This window comes from Anolis carolinensis, chromosome 2 (assembly GCF_035594765.1).
Source record: "Anolis carolinensis isolate JA03-04 chromosome 2, rAnoCar3.1.pri, whole genome shotgun sequence".
Classification (NCBI taxonomy): Eukaryota; Metazoa; Chordata; class Lepidosauria; order Squamata; family Dactyloidae; genus Anolis; species Anolis carolinensis.
The window spans coordinates 34,540,534-34,566,034 of NC_085842.1; the positions used below are offsets into that span (position 1 = coordinate 34,540,534).

At 41.8% G+C, this 25,501-nt stretch overlaps 1 protein-coding gene across 1 annotated transcript in view; it reads left to right on the top strand.

Annotated features, from left to right (window-relative positions):
• LOC100562869 (laminin subunit beta-2) overlaps positions 1 to 25,501 on the top strand; it is a 73,502-nt gene that overhangs the window by 28,645 nt on the left and 19,356 nt on the right. The window contains exons 9-23 of the mRNA XM_062973773.1: positions 1,093 to 1,281; positions 4,583 to 4,762; positions 5,495 to 5,607; positions 5,682 to 5,761; positions 7,202 to 7,337; positions 8,822 to 8,980; positions 10,356 to 10,480; positions 12,849 to 12,969; positions 13,082 to 13,274; positions 13,975 to 14,118; positions 15,696 to 15,927; positions 16,748 to 16,911; positions 18,477 to 18,701; positions 21,445 to 21,662; positions 24,237 to 24,333. Coding sequence (XP_062829843.1) covers positions 1,093 to 1,281; positions 4,583 to 4,762; positions 5,495 to 5,607; positions 5,682 to 5,761; positions 7,202 to 7,337; positions 8,822 to 8,980; positions 10,356 to 10,480; positions 12,849 to 12,969; positions 13,082 to 13,274; positions 13,975 to 14,118; positions 15,696 to 15,927; positions 16,748 to 16,911; positions 18,477 to 18,701; positions 21,445 to 21,662; positions 24,237 to 24,333 — 2,376 coding nt within the window. The remainder of the gene's footprint in view (positions 1 to 1,092; positions 1,282 to 4,582; positions 4,763 to 5,494; positions 5,608 to 5,681; positions 5,762 to 7,201; positions 7,338 to 8,821; positions 8,981 to 10,355; positions 10,481 to 12,848; positions 12,970 to 13,081; positions 13,275 to 13,974; positions 14,119 to 15,695; positions 15,928 to 16,747; positions 16,912 to 18,476; positions 18,702 to 21,444; positions 21,663 to 24,236; positions 24,334 to 25,501) is intronic.

Genomic DNA, 25,501 nt, shown 5'->3' on the forward strand with positions numbered 1-25,501 from the left:
CCCAAAATGGGGGAAAGATGAGAGACCAGATCTCTTAAATCCACATTCTGACCCAGATTAAATGCCTAACTAAAACATCAGAAGTTTGCTTTTCACCTTACCTCCTGGCAAAGGAGTGCTTAGAGCTGACGAAAGCAAGGCAGGAGCTGGGCAAACCACAAGAGGCTTCCTTTCCTATTCTCGCCCCTTTGCAGAAATCTTGGGAAATTTATGATGGGTTGTCTCTAGTGACAAAACCAACCCTATTTCTAAGTCATGATTCTCAGGTGTTGTCAGACTTCAGCTCTTAAGACTCTTTTATCTATCTAGAATCTCCCACCAACATGTAATTTCCCAGGTTCTAATATAACATATTTATTTATTTTATTTACAGTATTTATATTCCGCCCTTCTCACCCCAAAGGGGACTCAGGGCAGATCACATTATATACATATAGGGCAAGCATTCAATGCCCATATACACATAGAACTGAGACAGAGACAGACGCAGAGGCAATTTAACCTTCTCCTGAGGGGATGTTCGATTCTGGCCACGGGGGGAGCAGCTGCTTCATCATCCACTGTGACGGCACTTCCTCATTCCAACGTCGTAAATTAGTTAAATTTGCCTCCCCACTTTATAAGTGGTACCTTATTTCCTACTTGATAGATGCAACTATCTTTCGGGTTGCTAGGTCAGCAACGAGCAAGGGCTATTTTTTTTTTAATTGACGGGTGCTCACCCGGCCACAGGCTGGCCTCAAACTCATGACCTCATGGTCAAAGTGATTTATTGCAGCAGGCTGCTCACCAGCCTGCACCACAGCCCGGCCCTACATAGAAAGAAAAATTTCTTCTCAGATACATTCCCCACACGACTGCCGTTTTATGTGCTGTAATTTTATCACTTCTCCCCTTAGTTTCCAGTTTTTAAACCAAATCGAAGAATCCCAGGGTTGTAATAATTCCCATTATGGAGTTGGTCCAGCCCCTTGAGACTTTAATTGGTTAGCTTGTGCATGGATTTGGATAATAGCAAAGATATTTCATTGTGCTAGGCTCAAAGCACAGGCCCAGTTGGTGACTTTGACCCTATTTTCCTCCCACCCACAGAGTGCAACTGCAATGAGCACTCGTATCGGTGCCACTTTGACATGGCTGTGTACCTGGCCACAGGCAACACGAGTGGCGGAGTCTGTGACGAGTGTCAGCACAACACCATGGGCCGCAACTGCCAGCTCTGCAAGCCCTTCTACTACAAGGACCCCACCAAGGACATCCGTGACCCCAATGTTTGCCATGGTGAGAGGGGGGCAAAGGCATGGAGCACAAGAGGAATAAGGCCATGGTCTTGCGTACTTTGAGGAGGGGGGTACTTTTCTTGTTCAGAATCTCTGTCCTTTGGTACAGGAATTCTGTTAGTTTTGGAGGGTTTAGGTATCTGGACTGGTTGATGGCTCCACTTACATCCAAAATTGCTAAGTATCTTCCTACTTGATGTGTTTTGAAACTTACTCCTTATGACAGGGATGGGGAAAGGGGTTGAATTTCAACTTGGGAATAATTTGGGAAGGAGAGGGGAATCACAATAGTGGATAGGGTAAATATCACCAGGAATAACCAAGGAAAATGGATGAGGTAATGTAATTTTGAACAATTTGAACCTTTTACCATCATCCGCAAAAAGTACCGTTCAGTTCTATATGGTGGGCACTTGATATCTGCTGTTTTTTTTTGTTTTGTTTTGTTTTTTATGATTCCTTGTGGATACCAAAATCCATTGATGCTCAAGTCGCATTATGTACAATGGCACAGTGAATCAGTGTTGCTTATGTAAAATGGCAACATGAAGATTTTTGGATGGGTGTGTTTTCAAGCTATGGATGATGGGAATCTGTGGAGGCGGATACAAAGAGCTGGCCATATATGTTCTCAGAGATTAACTCCAATACAAGCTTCTTTGTTGTAAACCTGGGTTCATTTCTGTATTAGCTTCAGGACTTGAGTTTCAAGTAAACTCTACAGTTTAGTTGAAAATAGTTCAACTGAACTCCACAGTTTGGTCACCCCTGTCTTGATGAAGGTAGTAGACAGTGCCTTGTGATGCAACAAATATTGACATATGGACCAGTAAGTGAGGCCTTTAAAAAATCTGTAGTGCGGAAGCCTAAGGTCAATAGATCACAAACTCCTTAAAGGCACACAGCAAGAACAAAGTGAGTAGGCAGCCTTGAGCCTTTTCTCAAAAGCTCGAGGTTCTGTTTAAGGTAAGTGCAAAACAATGTGGGAATCTTCAAGGTTTTGCAGTCGTAAATCTGATTCAAGAAACTAGGATCCTTCAAACCTCAGATTTTCTACATCATGCTTTTGCTAGGACTTTTTCTCATCTTCGGTTTGATAGTCACTGAACAGAGCATTCTTTCTTAACTGTTGAATGAGCAGAAGGAATCCTTACTTGAAGCTCTGCTTGTAATTCACAAACCCAACAAGCAGGATTCCCAGACAGGCCTAAGGTCTGAGAGTACCCAGAGCTTAGAAATAATGTATTGGAAATTAAATTGGTGTCCCTATTTTGTTAACATTTTCCACAATAATATACATTTTGCTACTTTATTCTTTAAAATGTGTCAGTGTTGCCAATTTAACATTTCCCGATGCATTAGTTTGTTACTGGATATTTTAAGACTTTTAAATAGTTGGATGTTGAAAGATTTAATAAAATAAAATAAATTACATAACAAATTAGTGTCATAAAATGTGTAACATTTTAAGACTTAACATCCTTTAACAATTTAACAATGATATCCTTGTGCTGCAGTAAAATTTCTGGGCTCTGGCAGCATCTACTGTGTCATGTAGAAATAATCACACACATAACATTTGACATTTTGTTGTTGAAGCCTTTCATGGCCAGAATCACTTGGTGGTTCTGAGTTTTCTGGGCTATATGGCCATGTTCCAGAAGCATTCTCTCCTGATGTTTTGCCCACTTCTATGGCAGGCATCCTCAGAGGTTGTGAGGTTTGTGGGAAACTAGGCAAGTAGGGTTTGATTCATGCCTGATTGATTCATGCATGGAATTCCTCTGTTTTTAGAGTGTTCTTTATTTACTGTTCTGATTTCAATTTCAACTGAAAGGAGGGAACCATGAAAATGAACAAAATCTGGCTACCAGTATTAAAAACTCTTAAGATCAGAACAGTAAATAAAGAACAATACTCTGAAAACAGAGGAATTCCAGGCATGAATAAATCAGGGCAAGCTAACATCTCTGAACAAAGGATTCCCCCAGGCTGGAAGAAGCCAGGCCTTGAAGCATGCACCTTAATCAAGGTGATTAATTACAACATCCACATTTGTCTCCAACAGACAAGAGTTCTTTCTCCCACCCTGGACCTTCCAAAGATATGTAAACCTTCCTTGCTTAGTTTTTCCAATATACCTCACAACCTCTGGGGATGCCTGCCATAGATGTGGGCGAAACGTCAGTAGATAATGCTTCTGGAACATGACCATACAGCATGGAAAACTCACAACAATCCACTTGACATTTTGATGATGATGATGATGATGATTATTATTATTATTATTATTACTATTGTTTTATTCAAAAAGATGAACCAAGACATATGTAGAATGACAGATTTCACAAAGCAAAAGGGCCATGTTCCCCAAACAAAAATACAAGAAAAATTCTTTCTTACTATGAAATGCAAACCTAGGACAGCTGACAAACTCAATCTAAAACAATAATTATAACCACTACCACCACACACAACCCTACTAAAGACATTCTACACACAGAACAATGAAAACTAATATTTGAATCTCATACTTTCTGGCTGTTACTTTTCATGTCTCAATTTACTCTTCCCTTGAAATACCCCTATATGACCACCCTTCTGCTTTTAATAACCTCCTTCTAAGTCAGAAAACCAATAGTAGAATTTTGTCCTGGTCTTTGTTGACATTGGTCAAGGATTTCTCCTTGATCAACATTGGCTGTTTGTCCATCTCAGCTAACTCACATATCTGCAAAAAACTAATCATCTTATGTTGGGACAGCTGAGTCCTTCAATCTCTAGGCATACATAGATTATTCTCACTGGTGTAGTCAAGCCTCCATTTTTTCTCTCTAGGGTAATCATCCAGCAAGTTTCATTTTAATTTACTTCAAATATATTTGAATCCAGTATTTCTTGGCCTTTTTACAAGATCACCCCATATGATAGTTGATGAGTTAAATCCTGAAAGTGAAGTGGATTTTATGGGTATTGTTACTACTGGATGTATATAAAAGACTCAAAACCATGAAGAGGAAATTTCTTTATTGTTGCACAAAAATTAAACAAAACTAAAATCAAAATACTTACAGTTACAGGCATGGGCAAACTTCGACCTGGCAGGTGTTTTGGACTTCAAGTTGAAGTCCAAAATGCCTGGAGGGCCAAAGTTTGCCTATGCCTGTACTAGAAGGAGGTGGGTTTCTGTTTTCTAACTTTGTTGGATGAGTCTTCTTTCTGGCTCTTTATTGGGTTCTTAAATTGTGGAGTCAATTCTGTGTTCACCCCCGTTGACAAGCCCTTTCCTTCCCATACTGTAGCCTGTGACTGTGACCCTGATGGCACATTGGATGGTGGGGTGTGTGACACACACGACGACCCAACGCTGGGGCTCATCGCAGGACAGTGTCGCTGTAAGGAACATGTGCAGGGAGCCCGCTGTGACAAGTGCAAGCCCGGCTTCTTTGGACTGAATGCAGACAACCCACAAGGCTGCCAACGTAGGTACCTTCTCGGCCCATTTTTTTTTCTGAGCTTGCCTACTGTCTCTTTTAAGCAATTCCTTCTAATAAAGATGTAAGTGACAGATTCTAGATTGTGTTGCTTAATTCAGCAAAATATCTGTTCTAGCCGCTGCGCAGATGATTGAACTTACTCTAAAGAGACTTACTACACTGTTAGTAAAGGTAAAGGTTTTCCCCTGACATTAAGTACAGTCGTGACTGACTCTGGGGGTTGGTGCTCATCTCCATTTCTAAGCCGAAGAGCCGGCGTTGTCCATAGACACCTCCAATTTTATTTATTTATTTATTTATTTATTTACAGTATTTATATTCCTCCCTTCTCACCCCAAAGGGGACTCAGGGCGGATCACATTACACATATAAGGCAAACATTCAATGCCTTAACATAGGTCAGAGTGATTTGTTGCAGCTGGTTGCTCAACAGCCTGCGCCACAACCCGGCCCTGTCATGTGGCTGGCATGACTCCATGGAGCGCCGTTACCTTCCCGCTGGAGCGGTACCTTTCCTTAATCCCTCCTTATTATCCAAGATATTCGCTTATCCAAGCTTCTTCTGGCCTGTTTAGCTTGGATAAGTGAGACTCTACTGTAATAATATTTCTCAGGTCCCAATGAATTCATGAATCTATGGCAGAAGGTATGTTGCCTTGTGTAATGCAAATTCCAAGGTATTCTGGACAATTTTCCCACACATCCTTGACTCACCAGGTTGTCAGTGTGACCCACGAGGCACGGTGCAAGATGGGCCCCAGTGCGATGCCATCACGGGAGACTGCTTCTGCAAACGGTTGGTGACCGGGCGCAGCTGTAACCAGTGTCTGGTGAGTACCAGGCAATCTAGCGTTTGCCTCATGCTTTTGTCACCTGGGCTAACACATCCTTTTCTTCTTCTTAGCCTGAACACTGGGCCTTGAGCCCTGACCTACATGGCTGCCGGCCTTGTGAATGTGATGTAGGAGGTGCCCATGATAACCAGTAAGTAAATTTTGGTGGTATTCTAAGGGTGAGGGAAGGGCTGGGCAAAAAAAGAATCAAAATCAAGAAGCCAATGAAGTGCAATGCAAAGTTTATCAGATGACCTTAGGACAGGCATGGGCAAACTTTGGCCGGCCAGGTGTTTTGGACTTCAACTCCCAGAATTCCTAAAAGCCTCAGGTCCTTTCCTTTTCCCCCTCAGTGGCTGAGGGGGAAAAGGAAAGGACCTGAGGCTGTTAGGAATTCTGGGAGTTGAAGTCCAAAACACCTGGCCGACCAAAGTTTGCCCATGCCTGCCTTAGAAAGTATATTTGCCTGAAAAAGGACCTGCATGAGGGAGAAAACCATGGTGCCATGTCTAGAAACTCTAAAAGTATCGGATTATGCCTTATTTTGAAAACTAGGCAGGATCAGCCCTGTTTAGTATTTAGAAGGGATCCTGCCTATGAATACCAGGTGCTGTAGGCTATATTTCAGAGGAAAGAACTGGCAAGGCCAACTCTGAGGATTCCTTGCCTAAGAAAATCATATGAACATCATTATGTAAATGTAAAGGTTTTCCCCTGATGTTAAGTCCAGTCATGTTTGACTCTGGAGGTTGGTGCTCATCTCCATTTCTAAGCCGAAGAGCCGGCATTGTCCGTAGACATCCCCAAGGTCATGTGGCCGGCATGACTGCATGGAGCGCCGTTAGCTTCCCGCCTATTGATCTACTCACATTGGCATGTTTTCAAACTGCTAGGTTGGCAGAAGCTGGAGCTAACAGTGGCCGCTCACACCACTCCCGGGGTTTGAACCTGGGACCTTTCGGTCTGCAAGTTCAGCAGCTCAGTGTTTTAACACACTTCGCCACCGGGGCTCCTACCATTATGTAGTCACATGTACATCAACAAGTGACTTGAAGGCGCACACACACATTTACCTAGGAGAAATAAAGTATGGAGGGTAAGGGAGATCAGGGGTATGCAAAACATCTCTTTTTAAAAATTGATGTATTTATTAAACTTCTGCATGGTGTCTCTCCTGTGAAATTCAATGCAATTGCATAACAACAGTTATACTGCTGAAAAATAATAATTAATATGTAGATTTGAAACAGAAAGTCAATTCAACATACCTAGAGTTCCAAAATGGTTTTCCATCTATACCAGTGGCTCTCAACCTCCCAGGTGTTTTGGCCTACAACTCCCAGAAATCCCAGCCAGTTTACCAACTGTTAGGATTTCTGGGAGTTGAAGGCCAAAACATCTGGGAACCCACAGGTTGAGAACCACTGCTGTAGATACTGACTAGACCTGATACTGCTTAGCTCCAGCAGGGCTTCAGTATCCTGCACCTTCAAGATAGAATCATTTTAATGGACAGCAGGGGTGGTGGGTAGGCCATGCATCACAAGAACGGGATGTTTGTCTTCCTTATGCTTCTTTTTTTGCAAAACAGGTGTGCCACTGAAACAGGACAATGCCGCTGCCGCAGCCACATGGTCGGCAGGCAGTGCAGCCAAGTGCAGACTGGCTATTTCCACATCATGCTAGATCACTACACATATGAAGCAGAAGAGGCTGAACTTCACCAGGTGAAGCATAAAGGGGCAGGGGATAGTGGGAGTGGTGGTTGGTATGGGGAACTGTAATGGCAATTTCTTATTGGAGACCATATGTTTTGGAAAGGCATGACCTTTTAGAGATCATAACCTTTTGGGAAACCAGAAATCTCCATAGCATTTTGGAAATGTGAACCTTTTGGAAATTAATTGGCATTCACACTATTTGGAATAATCATAACCCTTTTTAATGTATGATCTTCCTGAGAAGAGTTAAAAACTTTTAAGTGAATCTTCTTCTTAGTGTAAATATTAGAGATGTGTGCATCATTTTTTCCTTTGTTTTCTTTGTGCTATCGTTTCGTTTTGACCTTTCGTCTACACAAAACGAATGAGGACATTTTGAACCTCAAGTTAGCCACTGGGCAGAGTCAACAGACCCAAGAAGAGTTAGCTATTGGGCAGAGCCAACCATTACGTCATGTAAACAGCTGCAATAAGAAACTTTGAGAAGCTTCAGAAAAATTAAACTGCAGGAAAGAATTTCAATTCTTTAGAGAGGTGACTTTTACAAGAACAGTGGCAGAACAAGGAAAAGTTTAAACTTCCTTTCCCAACGCCACAGTGTTCATTATGGAACACACACAAAAGATTACTTTCCTGCTATGTTGGCCTGAACTCTCCCTAGAAGCCAAGGTGACTAAACTTATGCCATCATACTTTGGCCACAATCATGAGAAGAGATGACTTACTAGAAAAGACAGTAATGCTTAGTCAGGGAGAAGACAGCGGGAAAGAGGAAGATGGATAGATGAACTTGGACAAGAAAACCATGGCCCTGGGCAGTTGATGACAAAGTGACATGGAGATTTCTCATTCACAGTATCACCATAAACTGAAGTTGGCTGGGATTGTTTTTTATTTTTGTGCCAGGAGCAACTTGAGAAACTGCAAGTCGCTTCTGGTATGAGAGAATTTGCTGTCTGCCCAGGGGACGTCTGGATGTTTTGATGTTTTACCATCCTGTGGGTGGCTTCTCACATGTCCCTGCATAGGAAGGTAGAGGCGACAGATGGGAGCTCACTCCGCTTCCTTTCGGTCAGCAGTCCTGCCAGCTCAAGGGTTTAACCCACTGCGCCACTGGGGGGGCTCCACAGTTGACTGGAAGGCAGTTACCAACAACTGTAAAAAAGATGAGAAACCTGTCAAAGAAAAAGAACATGGCAATCCTAATATCACATGCTTGACTGAGTACAGACTTGAAATTGCTGAGCATTCTATTGGAATTGATAAGATTTGTCAGTTGTCTTTCCCCATAGTTTTCTAATCCCAATTTCTTTCCATTTTACTTATGAATAACTGCAAATCTTTGACAAAAAGAATAAAACAAATGAAATCATCATTCATTCGTAGACATAAGATACTGAGCTGTTGGTTCATCCATTACAAAGGTTGCTGAGTATATTGTGTGTTTTCTTGACAGAAGGGCAACATCATACTGGTCTTTCTCTTGACAGGGAGCTGAAGTTGTGGAGCGAATGCACCTCACAGGCCGGCCAGCTACATGGACGGGAGTGGGCTTTGTACGGGTGCTGGAGGGCAACGTGGTGTCATTTCGGATTGATAATGTGCCCTTCACCATGGAATATGACATACTGCTGCGCTATGAACCTCAGGTGACTCGGTTTTGTATCTACCCAGTTTCTGTCTCACCTGCAGTGAAATAAGGGGATTGGGATCAGGTTCAACCTTCCAGTATCAATCCTGGTGTTAAACATCTAAAAGTGCTTCTCAACCTGTGGGTCCCCAGATGTTTTGGCCTTCAACTCTCAGAAATCCTAACAGCTGGTAAACTGGCTGGGATTTCTGGGAGTTGTAGGCCAAAACACCTGGGGACCCACAGGTTGAGAACCACTGATCTAAATGAAGGCTTCAGCTTTTTATGGCAATGACAGGGCAAATTGTCTTTATGTGGAGAAGGGAGTTTAACCCCTTTCACCAACTTGATAAAGCAAGGGACATATAAAAATGGTTTGATTTACAGTATTCCCCCCTATGTCCTTCCCTAGTCCTTTCTAGCTAACACTAAGGTATTGGTTACTTCCATAAGTCACTATATAGCCCTTGACAATGTAGGTAATAATCTGCAAGAAATAATGATAGGGGAGGACAGCATTTTTGAGACCAGTAGCTGTGGTAATCTTTTGCAGCAGAAACAAAAGTCTTGAAACATCCTAAAGGCTACCGTATTTACTTGAATCTGATGCTCAGCTTTTTTTTGACTAAATTGCCTTCCCAAAATTAGGGTGCGCTCATGTAAAATTGTAAACACTTTTTTGGGTTTCAGGGTTTTGAAAATTGAGGTGCGCATTAGATTTGAGTCAATATGGGTATTTCATTTAATTTAGGGGGGTTTTGTAGATGGCAAAAACATCAAGTCCTAGAAGCCCCATTCACTTTGACCAGGATCACAGTTCACAAAAGTAGCCAATCTGAATTGCTGGTCTTAGAGGCTTTGGGGAAAGGGAGTTCAGTCTAATTTGGGCCATTAAAATGGCTCTCTGGAAAGGTTAAGGGCCACAAATAGCTACATGAAAGCTTCAACAAATAACATTTACTGGTATTAGTCTTTGATGTGCCACAAAATATTGAGTGTTTAAAATTGTGAGCTTCAGTTTCAGCCAATGCTGGCACATTACCTTGGCTGACCCTACCTTGGAAAAAAGCCTTCTTTCTTTTATTTATCATTGTGCTCTGTTACTTCATGTCTGATATGTGGAATTTCTTTAGTATGTTGGGTTACACAATCTTTTGTCCATATTCTGACTTGAGAAAACCTTCGTTGAAAATGGTCTTTGCCTCTGAAGCAGTGCCATTTTGCCCTTGAGCTGAGAGGCAAAAGCTGTCTCTGAGGTGTTTGGGAGACTTGGACCTTAAAAGCTGTTTCTGAGGCTGGTGCATGTTACTCTTGGCTAAAGTCTGTAGTTTTCCTTTCCTCTACTGACTTCAAGCTGCCCATGAGCAGTGCACTCAGATGCTTTCTCTCCTCAGCTGCCAGGAAAATGGGAGGTGAAGGTGTCTGTGATACGGCCTGGACCTATCCTCACCAGCAGCCCATGTGGAAACACCATCCCTGCTGATGACGTGATGTCAACATCTTTGCCGCCTGCATCACGGTGAGTGCTGAGAAATCATGGATCGGTAATGCCTTGACATTGCCAACGGAAAAAGGTTGCATAGTCTGTGGAAACTCACCTCTGTTTGTACTAAAATGGTAAAAGGTCTGCCAGCCAAGCCCTATGAGGAGTTGGAGATATTTAACCTGGAAAAATAAGAGGGCATATGACAGCCATGTTTAAATATCTGAAATAATGTCACTTCGAGGAGGGGGCAAGCTTGTCTTCTTCTGCTGTGGAGACAAAGAAATAAAAGGGTGGGTTGCAATTCCAGGAAAAGTTTCCAGCTAAACATTAGGAAAACCTTCCTGATGGTAAGAGCTGATCAGAAGTGGAATATGTTGCCTTGGAGCGTGGTAAATTCTCCTTCCTTGGTTTTTAAGCAGGGCTTGGATGGTCATCTGCCAGGAATGTTTTGATTCTGTGATCCTGCTTGGCAGAATGAAGATGGACTGGATTTCTCTTGTGGTCTCTATCCGGTGTTATGATTCTATTAAAAGTTAAAGAGCTATAAATTTTGAGAAATATTCATGCAGTGTTAGGACTAGTCAGAGATACATATCTAAATCAGATCTGCTTTTGCATTTAATAAGATAATTGTAATGCATAGTCTTTGTTTCCACTGTGCATGAATGACATTGAAGAATTGCGCTAAGATTAAAAATAAGATAAATTATGCAAATTACATATCTTTTGCATTTTTCCCTTTGGAATAATTTATTTTGTTTCCAAGACTGAAGATTTCGAACCCAAGCTTTCTTTAAAGTCCAAAAAATAATTGCTTGACAATGAGATGGGATTCCAGAAGGAATAAGGGTAGAAATGGGGGAAAGAAACTATCAGTAAATAGATAATAGGTGATTTTCAAACCCCAGCCAGTATTTCCTGGAAGCTATGCTTCATTGTATTCCTCTTCCTGATCTCCAGATTCCATGTGTAAGGTTCTGCCTGCACCCAGACTTTAAAAGAAAGAAAAAATCATGATATTGCTAACCTTTTGTACAATGAATCAGCGAATAGAATTTACACACTGTTGCAGATGAACAGGGCAATATTCTTCTTTCCCCTTTCCCATGAATTGCATCGGCCAAAGATAATGTCTATTCACTTGTTGTTACTGGTAGGATGGAAATGATTTTTTAAAGGTAAGGAATACTCGGAGCTTCCCGGTGGCGCAGCGGGTTAAACCACTGGGGTGCAGAACTTGCTGACCGAAAGGTTGGCAGTTCGAATCCGGGGAGTGGCGTGAACTCCCACTGTTAGCTCCAGCTTCTGCCAACCTAGCAATTTGAAAAAATGCAAATGTGAGAATATCAGTAGGTACCGCCCCAGCGGGATAGAAACGGTGCTTTTACAGTCATTCTGGCCACATGGCCTTGGAGGTGTCTATGTACAACACTGGCTCTTCGGCTTAGAAATGGAGATGAGCACCAACTGCCAGAGTTGGACACGACTAGACTTAATATCAGAGGAAAACCTTTACCTTTACTAAGGAATACTCAACTGTGGTTTGCTTTTGCCTTCCACTGAAATATAGCCTACAGCACCTGCTGCTCCTTGACTTGACCCTATACAGCTTCCAAAATCGAATGGGAGCTGGAACCTTCAGTGTAGTTAACCCTTGTGTGTGTGTGGGGGGGGGGGGGGCTTTAAGTTGCTTGTCGGCTTATAGCAATCCCATGGCATTTCATAGAATCTCCTTAGGCAAGGAATTTTCAGTTTTCCGGTTCCTTTCTCTAAACCATAGCTTGTAGCAACTAGTATTCATTGGTAATCTTCCATCCAAGTACTATACTGTCCAAAACTGATAATACTTAGCTTCCAAGATCATACAGGGACTGGTATCTTCAAGATATTCAAGCAATTGAATCTGAATTAAGGGCTTTATTTAACAGAGGGGTTGGAGTTTTGTAGCCCATCATCCACGGGTATCCTTTTGTGCAGTTATCAATGGACTATAGAATCATGGAGTTGTAAGAGACCACCAGGGCCATCTAGTCCAACCCCATTCTGCCATGCAGAACAGCTACAATGAAAGCAGTCCTTACAGATGGCCATCCAGTCTCTGCTTAAAAACTTCACCACACTCAGACAATTCAGGAAGTCCCCCCATCCAGTAAAAATTTCCTGGAACATAACTATCACTTTATGGTAAAGTTTGTACTCACAATCTTGCTTTAAAAAATGAGCTTTAATTATGCTTGAAGTGTGGCCCCATGAATCCAGAAAGACAGGAGATGGGTCACATGCACTTCCCTGGTCCTCGGGAGCCTGCTTTGTAACCTTGACATTCAGAAAAATGCTGCAAAAGGATCATTTACCTATAAATAAATCCTTTTATTTATGTACTGGCCCTTTTGTTCCCTAGATATGTGGTGTTGGCACAGCCGGTCTGTCTGGAGCAAGGGGTCAGCTATACCATCCGGGTGGAGTTCACTCGCTATGGTGGACATGAGCCTTTGCAAGGTGCATCTATACTGCTGGACTCCGTAAGTATCAAGCGGAGGAACCTAGGCATTTACTGCAGAAAGAACCAAAACCTGCTGAAGGCACCAGGGAAATGCAGTAACCTTACATCCTCTCCCTTCTTTTCCTTCCAAGTTGGTACTGATGCCACGTTACTCCTCCTTGGAGATGTTCATTGCTGGGGATCCTGCCTCCATTGCCCGCAAGGAGATCTTTGAGCGCTACCGCTGTGTCCAACAGGCTCGCCCTGTGATTAAGGCACCCACCCCAGAGCCTTGTGCCCATTTACTCACCAGCATGTCAGCTGTCATCCATCAAGGGGCATTGCGTAAGTGTTGAACTGCTCAAGCGTATTAGAATCCCCTGCTCTCTGCCCACCCAAGTCTCACACTACTATAGGTAGATTCTCGTACTGCGCTTGGAAAAGTCCAAGTGATATAAGGAATTCGGGTTGGTTGGAGAAGGAAGCTGTCTCTGGAAACCTATACCAAGTGGAAACATCTGGTCCTCTGCATTAATCCTAGAGCATATGTGTTAAAAGTCAAGGCCCATCAGGTCATTTTATGTGGCTCTCCAGATGCTGGACTCCCAACTCTTGTATTCCTCCTCATTAGACATCATGACTAGAACTGATGGGAGTTGTGATCCAGTAACATCCGGGAGGTTGTAGTTTGTTCTGTTTGGTCAGAATAAAGGGGATTTGAATTTCGATATAAGTCTTGTGGATGTGATGTTTGATTTTAAAATGTCTTTTAACCTTTTCCCAACTGCAGAACCACAAGGGCTATTGGGTTGCAACTCCCATTGTCCCCAGTCTGCATGGTGGATAATCAAAAGTGATGGGCATTCAATAGCATCTGGGGACCCAAATAGAGTAAAAGCTAAAGAGAATAAACTGTGATGTAAAAAATATTACAGTTGACCTATTTATCAATGTTGAGAGGAGGGCTTGCCTTCTTATGATGAAAGGAGAACTACTACTTTTTGTCCTTCCTTTTCCCTGATACTCACACTTTCTTTGCTCCCAGCCTGCTTGTGCAGTCCACAGGGCTCATTGAGTTCGGAGTGCAACCCAGTTGGTGGTCAATGCCAGTGCAAGTCACATGTTGTGGGTCGCCGCTGTGAACGTTGTTTCCCTGGCACCTTTGGCTTTGGGCCTGCTGGCTGCAGAGGTAAGTGAAGCTCAGGTTCTTTCCCATTAACAACTTCCTTATTCTTTTCAAAGATAGCGGTAGTTGCTGCTCTCCAGTAAGTTGATTCAGAGTAGGCTAATGTTCCCACTTCCCTCCTGCGAGTGATCTCTGCTGAAAGTAGGAACAATGATAGTAGAGATCACTGGAGGGAAAGGAGTGGAAACATCAATTTACTATATCCTGATCAAAAGAAGAACAGATCCCTGTTGCTCACAGCAGTTGCAGTCAGATAAATCAGGATTAGGGCAATTAGGTTTTGAGAGGATATGTAAAAGAAAGGTGGGATGTAAACTAGATAGAGAAGTAGGGTTACAAACAAGATAGGTTCTGTAGGTTCGTTCTTAAGTTGAATTTGTATGTATTTTGGAATAAGTACATTTTTAAGTCCAACCATTTTTTTTTAGTTTTTGTAGCACAGGGAAGTGTTAACATTCCTGTAACATTTGTTTAGTTTTGGGATTTGGGTGGGATGAATATTTACTTATGTTCGTTATATGGCATTGAATGTTTGCTGATTTTGTTGTTCACTGCCCTGAGTCCCTTTGGGGAGATAGGATGGTATATAAATAAAGTGGTGTTGTTGTTGTTGTTGTTACAGGAATGTATTTTGCTTTCTTGGGGTAGATTTCCTCTCACTTCCTGTTGTCTCACCCCCATTTGTAATGGAGTCCTATACAAACGAGATGTTTGTAACTCAGGGATTGCCTGTAGATTGATAGAAAGAATCTTGTCCATTGTATTGCATCTTGGTTTAACCATTTCTGATTAATATCACTGTATTTTCTGAATACGGCTAAGTTTGCTGCCAGGAATGGGGAAAGATACTTGTTGGACTTTCTACTAATTTACCTCTAAATCAGTAGTTCTTAACCTGTGGGTCCCCTGGTGTTTACCAGCTGTTAGGATTTCTGGGAGTTGAAGGCTAAAACTATTGCGCCAAATTGCTATGTGTGTGTGTGTGTAAAGAAATCCTTGCATGGTTGTTTGCAGGAGATCTCTGCAAAAGAGCTCAGCTTTGCAGAGGCAAAGCCACGCCTCAAAACAATGTATCTGTTTGCTGGCAGATGGCTGGTTTGTCAGTTGGAATTTGAGCTTGCTGGGAGAGCACAGAAAAAGACATGCTCTCTAATAGCTACGGTCAAGTAGCAATTTACATGTGCTATGCTGGATATATTTTGAATGCTGATTGATTAGTTATTGATCTCATGCAACTACATGGACATTGTACGATTGCAGAACTGTTTATTTGACTTCAACTCAACAAGTAAAGTTTCCTTTTGTTCTTTCAATTCCCCTGCCTGGTCTGAGTCTTTTGCACATGGTGTTAACTGGACACTGCTGGTTCCGCTATACACTCACCTGGTAACAAAAACCTCTGGGGACCCACAGGTTGAGAACCATTGCTCTAAATAATCTAGGGCCACAATTTGCTTCTGTGACACAGATAAAAAAGCGTTTTGAATTTGATTTGGAGGGCAACACTGCCTTCACCTAGAATTATGACATAAAGATGTCCTGAGAAAGCCCTAAAGCACATGTGTTTATTTACTTCCCAGCATGCCAGTGTAGCCCCGAAGGGTCCTTAAGTGGCTTCTGTGACAACTTCAGTGGACAGTGCCCATGCCGGCCAGGAGCCTTTGGCCTTCGCTGCAACCACTGCCAACCAGTCCATTGGGGTTTTCCAAACTGCCGCCCATGCCAGTGCAATGGCCGCTCTGAGGAATGTGACCCACAGACTGGCAGCTGCTTACATTGCCGGGGCCACACAGAAGGAGATCGATGCCAAAGGTGAAATCACTAAGTTATTCTGAAGCAGAATTTGGAAAAGTTTCTTTTGGAAGGGGCGGGCAGTTTCTGGAATTCTTCAGCCAAGGAGTAGCAATTGTTCAGGTACCCTGAAAGGATGGTGGAATCTCTTAGGTATCCTTCTTTTTCTTTTAGTATTGCCATATTGTACTAGGGCAAGGGGGTGAGGAATGCAATAAGAAAGTGAAGCAGCATAGAGACAGAACCAACACAACTGGGATCTTCAAGCATCATGGAAGAGGAAGAAAAATTCCTATAGCACAGGATACTCCCAATTGTTAGAAGCCCTTTCCAAAACTTTTGTTGTCATTTAGTTTTTCTTCGTTAGATTCCAAATCTTTTTGACACTCATAAGATCTAAAATATATGGTACTTTTAAAAGGTAAAGATCTAAAATATAGTTTTAAAACAAACCTGGAATACCATGGTTCCTAGTTGCTACTTGTAATATAACATTATTGAGACTGCACAAATCCATGGCTCTTTTTATATAATAAGAGACTATAAATAACATAATGATGACTCGGATTGGCCCTAGAATATGACCTGGATTGTGTGATTTTAATTGATGTCTTAATGTTTATGTTTTAATTGGTTTGGATTTTAATGCATTTGTTTATTTATTGATATGTTTATGTATATGCGGTATCAAATTGTTGCCTTTGGAAATCCGCCCTGAGTCCCCTTCAGGGTGAGAAAGACGGGGTACAAGTGTGGTAACTAAGTAAATAAATATCCAAAATATTGAGATATGATAGCATGTTGGTAAAAATAACCTCTTTCTTCTCCCCTAAATATGCAGTTGTGTCTCTGGATACTACGGAAATCCAGTGCTGGCTTCAGGGGGCCATTGTCGCCCCTGTCCCTGCCCTGAGGCCCCTGGATCTGGCCGACATTTTGCTGCCACTTGCCATCAAGACAGCCGCTCTGGAAGCGTGATATGTAGCTGTCTGGCAGGCTATACAGGCAGGTGGTTTTTCTTCATTTGCCTTGCAGGGGCCACAAGAAGACTGGGCCTGTTACAAAGGGTGTGGGGTTCTACAAAAGGAAGTCTGTATTTGGGATGTGTGGAAACCCACCTTAGAACTTCATGTCAAGGCAGTATAAAGTTTCAGAATCATCAAGTTGGACTACCCATTCAATTCCCAGCCATGCAGAAACACACAAAGCACTCACAGAAGATGGCCATGCAGCCTTTTCCTGAAACCTTCGAGAAAAGGAGACTGCACCACACTCAGAGGTAGCCTGTTCCATTGCTGAACAGCTCTCACCATCAGGAAACTCTTCCTAATGTTTAGGTGGAATCTCCTCCTGCAGTTTGCAAAATGGAAATCTCCATAACCTTTTGGAGGTTTTATTATCTTTGGAAAGGCATGATCTTGTTGGAAGTTGCAACCTTTTGTGCCATAACTTCTTGGTAAAAGCATGACCTGTTAGAATCATAACTATTTGGGAAAATGGCATTCATGCAAGGCAATTAGGTTTCTCAGCTGTTCGACGGATAAACTTAGATATCTCTTTGTTCTGTTAAGGACAAATATATGCCAATGCACAAAACACACACACACATATATGTACATAGTTGATTTACTCACAAACTTCATGTATTCAGCATACAGGTACTTTGCATATCAATCCAGTTACAAGTAGATTTGAAGTAGTTTCTCTGTGTAGGTAACACAGGGCATCTTTCTTAGAATCAGTAGTCCATAGTCCAGAGCATCTCTGTTCTGAGAGTTTAATAGAATCTCTGTCTAGTCTGATAGTCCTGAAATCTCTAAGCATACTGTTCCTACTGAAATCTAAACTGAACTACTCTAAAATGGAGTCTGAGCCCTGAACAAGCCCAGATCTGATCACATGGTCTGCAACCCCTCCTAGAACAAAGAGTTACAATAAAATTACATACCAATACACCGCAATCTGAATTTATATACACAACATATAACTAGTGGAGACTTGAGAAAGTTGTTATTTCCAACAATGCTTAGGTAGAAACTCTTCCTGCAATTTGAATCCATTGCTCTGTGTCCTAGTTTTCAGAGTAGTAGAAAACAAGCTTGCTCCATCTTCAATATGACATGTGTTCCAATATTTAAACATCATGTCCCCTCTCTGCCATCTTTTCTCCAAGCTAAACATACCAAGCTGCCTCAGACGTATCTCACACAGCTTGGTTTCCAAACCTTTGATCATTTTGGTTGTCCTTCTCTGGATATGTTCCAGCTTGTCATTGAATTGTGGTGCCAAGAACTAGACACAGCATTATTCCAGGGGAGGTCTGATCAAAGACACTGGCTTCCCTTGATTTTGACACTATTCCCATATTTGGCTGAGATGGGTCTCTGGCAGGTTCTAGAAATACTTTTTTGGACTATAGCAGTTCTAGGAGTTGTAGAAAATAGGTTAAGTCTAAGTTCTGGTGGCCTTGGGTTATAAAGCATGTGTGTTTATGTATATTGTGGGGAAGCTTAGGGCTTGCTGCTATTAATTCCAAACCATCCCAAATGTTACCTCCTTGTTTTGCACAGGCCCCCGCTGTGATGAGTGTGCACCCGGTTATTATGGCAACCCTTGGCAGGCTAGGGGTCGATGCCAGCCCTGTGCTTGTAATAACAACATTGATGTGGGCGACCCAACCTCTTGTGATCGACGGACGGGCCAATGCCTCCGATGCCTCTACAACTCTGAGGGGGACCAGTGTCAGTTCTGCCAAGGGGGCTATTATGGGGATGCCACACGACGCACCTGCCGCCGTGAGTATCTTGCTGTGAGGAGGGCTTGTGCCCGCGAGGCACATTTCTTCCATTTCCTTAATATTTATCCTATATTCTTGTATATAAATTGACCTCATGTATAAGTCAAGAGTTGGTTTGGGGGCCAAAAATTGGATATGACTCCTGGATAAGTAAGGAGTCATTCTGCAGAAAGGGGAAAATGCCAATGCCGCTTTCCAGGGTTAGTTGTACCTGGCCGCTACAATTTTCCCAGCCAGGTATTTAGAAAGAGATTTTGTCTTTTTACTCATATACTGGAATGGTTCCTTTTTTAAAGTGTTGTTGTGTTTATATATGATTTTTTTTAATCTAAAGAGGCTCGAAACAATGATAAAAGTTAGGGTAATGTCATGGCCAGCAGTTTACCTGGCTCAGCTCAGCTGCTGCTGGAGGTAAGTCTCCAGCAGAGGACTTTTCTCTGTATTGCAGCAAGCATGGAAGGGGTTAATCGGACCTCCTCATCAAGGAAAGCGTATAAACTTCTGGGATTATCTGTGGTGGCTTGCTGAAATGTGCATCAGCTGATATCTCATGATAAAAGGGGTTCTGGAAGAGATAGCTCTTTGGTAGCAGATAATGTCGTACCTTGATACTCTCGTCTTGGATCTTGATTCTGCTGCTCTTGGGTTATAATTCTGGACCTAAGTTTCTGTAATCTTGTTCTGGGCCCTGTTGTATCCTAAATTCTTGACTCTGACTTCTGTAGTGACTTCCTGGCTTTGATTTATGGACTTGGAATCAGTTTGTATCCCTGACTATCTGGTTTGGGAGTACAAACCAAAGTCAGGGTTCCAAAGTCAAGCCAGATAGTCAGGGATACAAACTGAAGTCCAAGTCCATAAATCAAAGTCAGGAAGTCTTGGTCATGTTTTATGAACTCTGGTAAGTGAACACCTGGTATCTGACTATTGGACTGCAACCTTGGTTATTGTTCATTATTGTTCCTGACCAGACTTTGTAGTACTGAGCTTGTCTTCATGAATTCGACTCGTGACCTTACATTATGTTCATCATTACTCTGGCTCTGTGCTGCAATTGTGTTATTGTAGCCAGATCTCACAAGACTCAAGATTAATTTTCTTTTTAAGTAAATATGGTCTTGGCATACTTTGTGTGTGTTTAAATAAGCCTCAGACATGATACTGAGAGAGCCCAAGAGCATGACAGCCATGGCATTAACTCTTCTCTTAAAAAACAGAGAAACCATCCCCTTCTCTTAGCAAAAGGCAGGAGCCTAGTTCATTCGAGGAGAATCTAAAGGCCCTTCCAGAAAGGCCCTATACCCCAGGATATAATCCCAGGTTTTCTGCTTTAAACTGGATTATATGAGTCCACACTGCCAGATAATCTGGGATAAACAGAAAACCTGGGATCAGATCCTGGGATATAGGGCCTGTCTGGAAGGGCCCAAAAAGAAAAACCAACACCTCTCTACTCTTGCCTGGCTTGGAAAATGGTGGCAATGGCACCATGTCTCCTGTATCAATTTAACAATATAATAATATATAATACTCATATTATACTATACTAATATTATAATATACAGGGTGTTTGATAAAGAACTCCCTATTCAACATTTAAATTAAATGGTGAATAGGGAGTTTTTTCAAACACCCTGTATTGTATATACATATAATATTGATAATAATATTATGATGTAATACAATGTAATAATAATAATAATAATAATAATACAATATTATAATTGTATATGTATATTACATGCAATGTTACTAATAATATTGCAATATAGTCATATAGTACAATATAATAATATATAATGCTTATGTAGTGCTTATATTGTGCTATACTAATAATATAATATATTGTATGTACAGTAGAGTCTCACTTATCCAACATTCTGGATTATCCAACACATTTTTGTAGTCAATGTTTTCAATACATCATGATATTTTGGTGCTAAATTTGTAAATACAGTAATTACAACATAACATTACTGCGTATTGAACTACTTTTTTGTCAAATTTGTTGTATAACATGATGTTTTGGTGCTTAATTTGTAAAATCATAACCTATTTTGATGTTTAATAGGCTTTTTCTTAATCTCTCCTTATTATCCAACATATTCACTTATCCAACATTCTGCCGGCCTGTTTATGTTGGATAAGTGAGTATCTACTGTATATATAACTTGTAAGCCACCCTGTATTGTATATACATATAATATTGATAATAATATTATGATGTAATACAATGTAATAATAATAATAATACAATGTTATAATTGTATTTGTATATTACATGCAATGTTACTAATAATATTGCAATATAGTCGTATAGTACAATATAATACTATATAATGCTTATGTAATGCTTATATTGTGCTATACTAATAATATAATATATTGTATGTATATATAACTTGTAAGCCGCCCTGAGTCACCTTAGGGGTGAGAAGGGTGGGATATAAATGTCGCTAATAAATAAATAATGGTAGCTCTTTGGCACTTCCCTTTAAAGAAGTGCTGAGAGAATGGAAGGGGCCAGTGTTTCTTTTAGATTCTCACAAGATGGACTCAGTTCTCACCTTTTTCTACTCAGAGTTTAGGTAAAGTACTTACATTGGCCCATGGAAAGGTCAACCCAAGTTTTTTGGATTGATATTTTGACTACAATTTCTAAACTTATACATAAATATCTAAACTATTATTTGGCTAAGTGGACATATCTGATTGTGGTCCTTTCTCTTTCCCTTCTGTAGGATGCTCCTGTAACTTCCTGGGCACAGCGCGCAGTGAGTGTCCATCACGAGACCAATGTCAATGTGAGCGGTACAGTGGGCAGTGTCGGTGCCTGCCCAACGTCCAAGGACAGAACTGTGACCATTGTGCCCCCAACTTCTGGAACATAGCCAGTGGACAGGGCTGCCAGCCGTGTGATTGCCACCCTCAGTACTCACTCAGCTCTGCTTGCAATCAGGTGAGGCTACACTCAGGCAAGGCAGAGAATGCCCAGGAAAATGCAAAACTGGAAATACAGTAGAGTCTCACTTATCCAACATAAACGGGCCAGCAGAACGTTGGATAAGCCAATATGTTGGATAATAAGGAAACATTAAGGAGAAGCCTATTAAACACCAAATTAGGTTATGATTTTACAAATTAAGCACCAAAACATCATGTTATACAACAAATTGGACAGAAAAAGTAGCTCAATATGCAGTAATGCTACGTAGTAATTACTGTATTTACGAATTTAGCATCAAAATATCATGATGTATTGAAAACATTGACTACAAAAATGCATTGGATAATCCGGAACGTTGGATAAGTGAATGTTGGATAAGTGAGACTCTACTGTAAGAGAAACAGATCCAGTGCTCAGAGCAGGGTCCTTGTGTGGTAGGGTGGTTAGCATGTCAGACTAGAAGTAGGCAGAGTTGGGTTCAATTCCCCACTTGGCCATGAAGTTCTAAGCTTAAAATGGGGGTGAGGACTAATAATAATAATAATAATAATAATAATAATAATAATAATAATAATAATAATAATAATACACCTTATTTATATTCTGCTCTGTCTCCCCAGAGGGTCTCAGAGTGGGTTACAGAACACATATAATGCAAACATTCAGTGCCTTTTACACAACAACATACAATACACAGGCAGAGATAAAGGTCTTCCCCCATTTTTCATCTTGACCGTCTGGAGGCGATGCTCAACTCTGGCCATGGGGACGTTCTCTTGTTCTATTTTTCCATGCCGAGGAGCCTGTTATCTGTAGATATCTCCAATCATGTTGCCAGCATGTTTTGCATATCTGCTCGGGGCGCTCTTTTACCTTCCCGCTGAGGCAGTACCTATTGATCTACTTGCATTGCATGCTTTCAAAAGCTAGAGCTGACAGTTGGGAGCTCGCCCCAACCTGCGGCTTCAAACTGCCAACTCTCTGGTCAACAGATTTCCTAAAGCTAGCAGTTTAATCTGCTGCGCTATTGCGGCCCCGGTGCATAAACCCAGCTTTGAGCTTCTTGTGGGATGGATGAGACATATATGTGGTAAAGATGCTGTGTAAGATACATGTGGGATTGTTTATGGGAAGAATTCCATCACCACAATTCAATAAGAATATTGAGAAGCTGGAAAAAGCTATGGAAAGTATCGAATCTAAGCCCTATGAGGACTGGTTTAGGGAGCTAGGTATATTTAGCTTAGAGAAGAGAGAAAATTATAGCCATGGTTTAATATTGGAAATGATGTCACATTGAGGAGGGGAAAACTTGTTTTCTACTGGTGTGGAGACTAGGCACAGTGCAGCAGATTCAAATGTTAAGAAACAAAATTCCACCTAACCATTAAGAACTTTCTGATGGTGAGAGCTGTTTATCAGTGGGATATATATTGGGAATCTTCTTTTGAAGAAGTTTTAAAACAAAGGCTGGATGGCTATCTGTCTGTAGTGCTCTGATTGAGTGTCCTGCATGGCAGAATGGGTTGGACTAGAATCTCTTCTATACCACAATGGCTACTGATACAACTATTGTAGCTACTGTTGGGTTGCTGTGAGTTTTCCGGGCTGTATGGCTATGTTCCCGAATCATTCTCTCCTGATGTTTCGCCCACATCTATGGAAGGCAACCTCAGAGGTTGTGAGGTCTGTTGGAAACTAGGCAAGTGGGGTTTATATATCTGTAGAATGTCCAGCGTAGGAGGAAGAACCCTTGTCTGCTTGAGGCAGGTGTGAATGTTGCAATTGGCCACCGTGAACACTCAGAAAACAGAGGAATTCCAGACATGAAACAATCAGGGCCAGATAACACCTCTCAACAAAGGATTCCCCCAGGCCGGAAGCAGCCAAGCTTTAAAACTGCAAGGCAATTTAATGCTAATCAAGGTGACCAATTGCAACATCCACACTTGCCTCAAACAGACAAGAGTTCTTTCTCCTAGACATTCCACAAATATATAAACCCCAGTTGCCTAGTTCCCAACAGATCTCACAACCTCTGAGAATGCCTGCCATAGATTTGGGCAAAACGTCAGGAGACAATGCTTCTGGAACATGGCCATACAGCCCGGAAAACTCACAGCAACCCAGTGATTCTGGCCATGAAAACCTTTAGCAACACGTTGTCATCATCCAACTAGGTCATGTATATTTCCCTCTATATTTTCATAATGACACATTCAGGCCCCTTCCACACAGCTGTATAAAATCCACATTGACCTGGATTATATGGCAGTGTGGACTCAGATAATCCAGTTCAAAGCAGATATTGTAGATCTCAACTTGGGGTCCCCAGATGTTTTTGGCCTTCAACTCCCAGAAATCCTAATAGCTGGTAAACTGGCTGGGATTTCTCTGAATTGTAGGCCAAAAACATCTGGGGACCCCGGGTTGAGAACCACTGTTGTAGATTATCTGCCTGGATATTCTGGGTTATATGACTGTATGGAAGGGCCCTCAATCTCACTTTGCTGTGGGATAGATGGTTTACAAGGGCTTGGATAGGAGAACTCTGATGCTGTATTTCTAAATTAACCTGTTTTATAGTTTACAGGGCAGTGCCAATGTCGACCAGGTTTTGGAGGCCAAACCTGTTCAGAATGCCAGGAGAACCACTGGGGTGAACCAAATCAGCAGTGCAGAGGTGAGCATCGTTACCAAATAGATGAGACCAACATTTTAGCAAGTTTAGGGAAAGGAACCAAAAATTCTCAGTCAGAAAGCATTAGTGCCTCATCAAATGACACACTCAGTAATGTTACAACTGTGAAAGGGCCCTTAAAATTGAGTAGCTGTACAAACTACTGAGAGACTTCAAGGTCTTGAATAAGCATCTTACTCTCTAATACTTCATAGATAAAAATTGGGACTTGCGTGGTCAACCAACATCACAATGCAGTTGAGATAGTAAAAGACATTGATGAGAAAGAACATACAAGGAAGGAGAGGACGCAGCAGTTTGCTTTGGCTTAAGTATATGGGTAACAGGAGGTTTAGTTTAGTTGCTTTTGGTTTTTATTGAGAAGTCAAGTTTCTCGTGACATTCAGAAATGCCATCTTGGGTCGAATAGGTCATTACCATTTAAGATACAGTTTCAGGCTGTGCCATATTATGCATAGTGTAAGTATTAATGACGAGTCCACCTGCTAACAAAGATTATTACTAATTACAAGGGATAGGTAGGGAGCCCCCGGTGGTGCAGCAGATTAACCCGCTGAGCTGCTGAACTAGCTGACCGAGAGGTCTGCGGTTTGAATCCGGGGAGTGGAGTGAACTCCCGTCGTTAGCCCCAGCTTCTGTCAATCTAGCAGTTCGAAAACATGCAAATGTGAGTAGATCAATAGGTACTGCTCCGGCAGGAAGGAAACAGCTCTCCTTCCAGTCATGCTGGCCACATGATCTTGGAGGTGTCTATGGACAATACCGGCTCTTCAGCTTAGAAATGGAGATGAGCACCAACCCTCAGAGTCGGACACGACTAGACTTAACGTCAGGGGAAAACCTTTACCTATGTAGGATCTAGTTTTCAATCAGGCTATTTGTGACTAATATTTATTATTGGGACAAGAAGAAATGCCTTGTGGCATTAGTTTACCAAAATTAAAGTTGTTGGGAGTGGGACAGAATCTCTAGTCTCCGTAATTGCCTTGCTAGCAATAGATAAAATGATCCCGTGGTGTTGCAGTAGATTAAACCCTTGTGCCGGCAGGACTGCTTGACCGACAGGTCGGCAATTTGAATCCGAGGAGAGCAGGTGAGCTCCCTCTGTCATCTCCAGCTCACAAGGATGGTTAAACATCAAAACATCCGG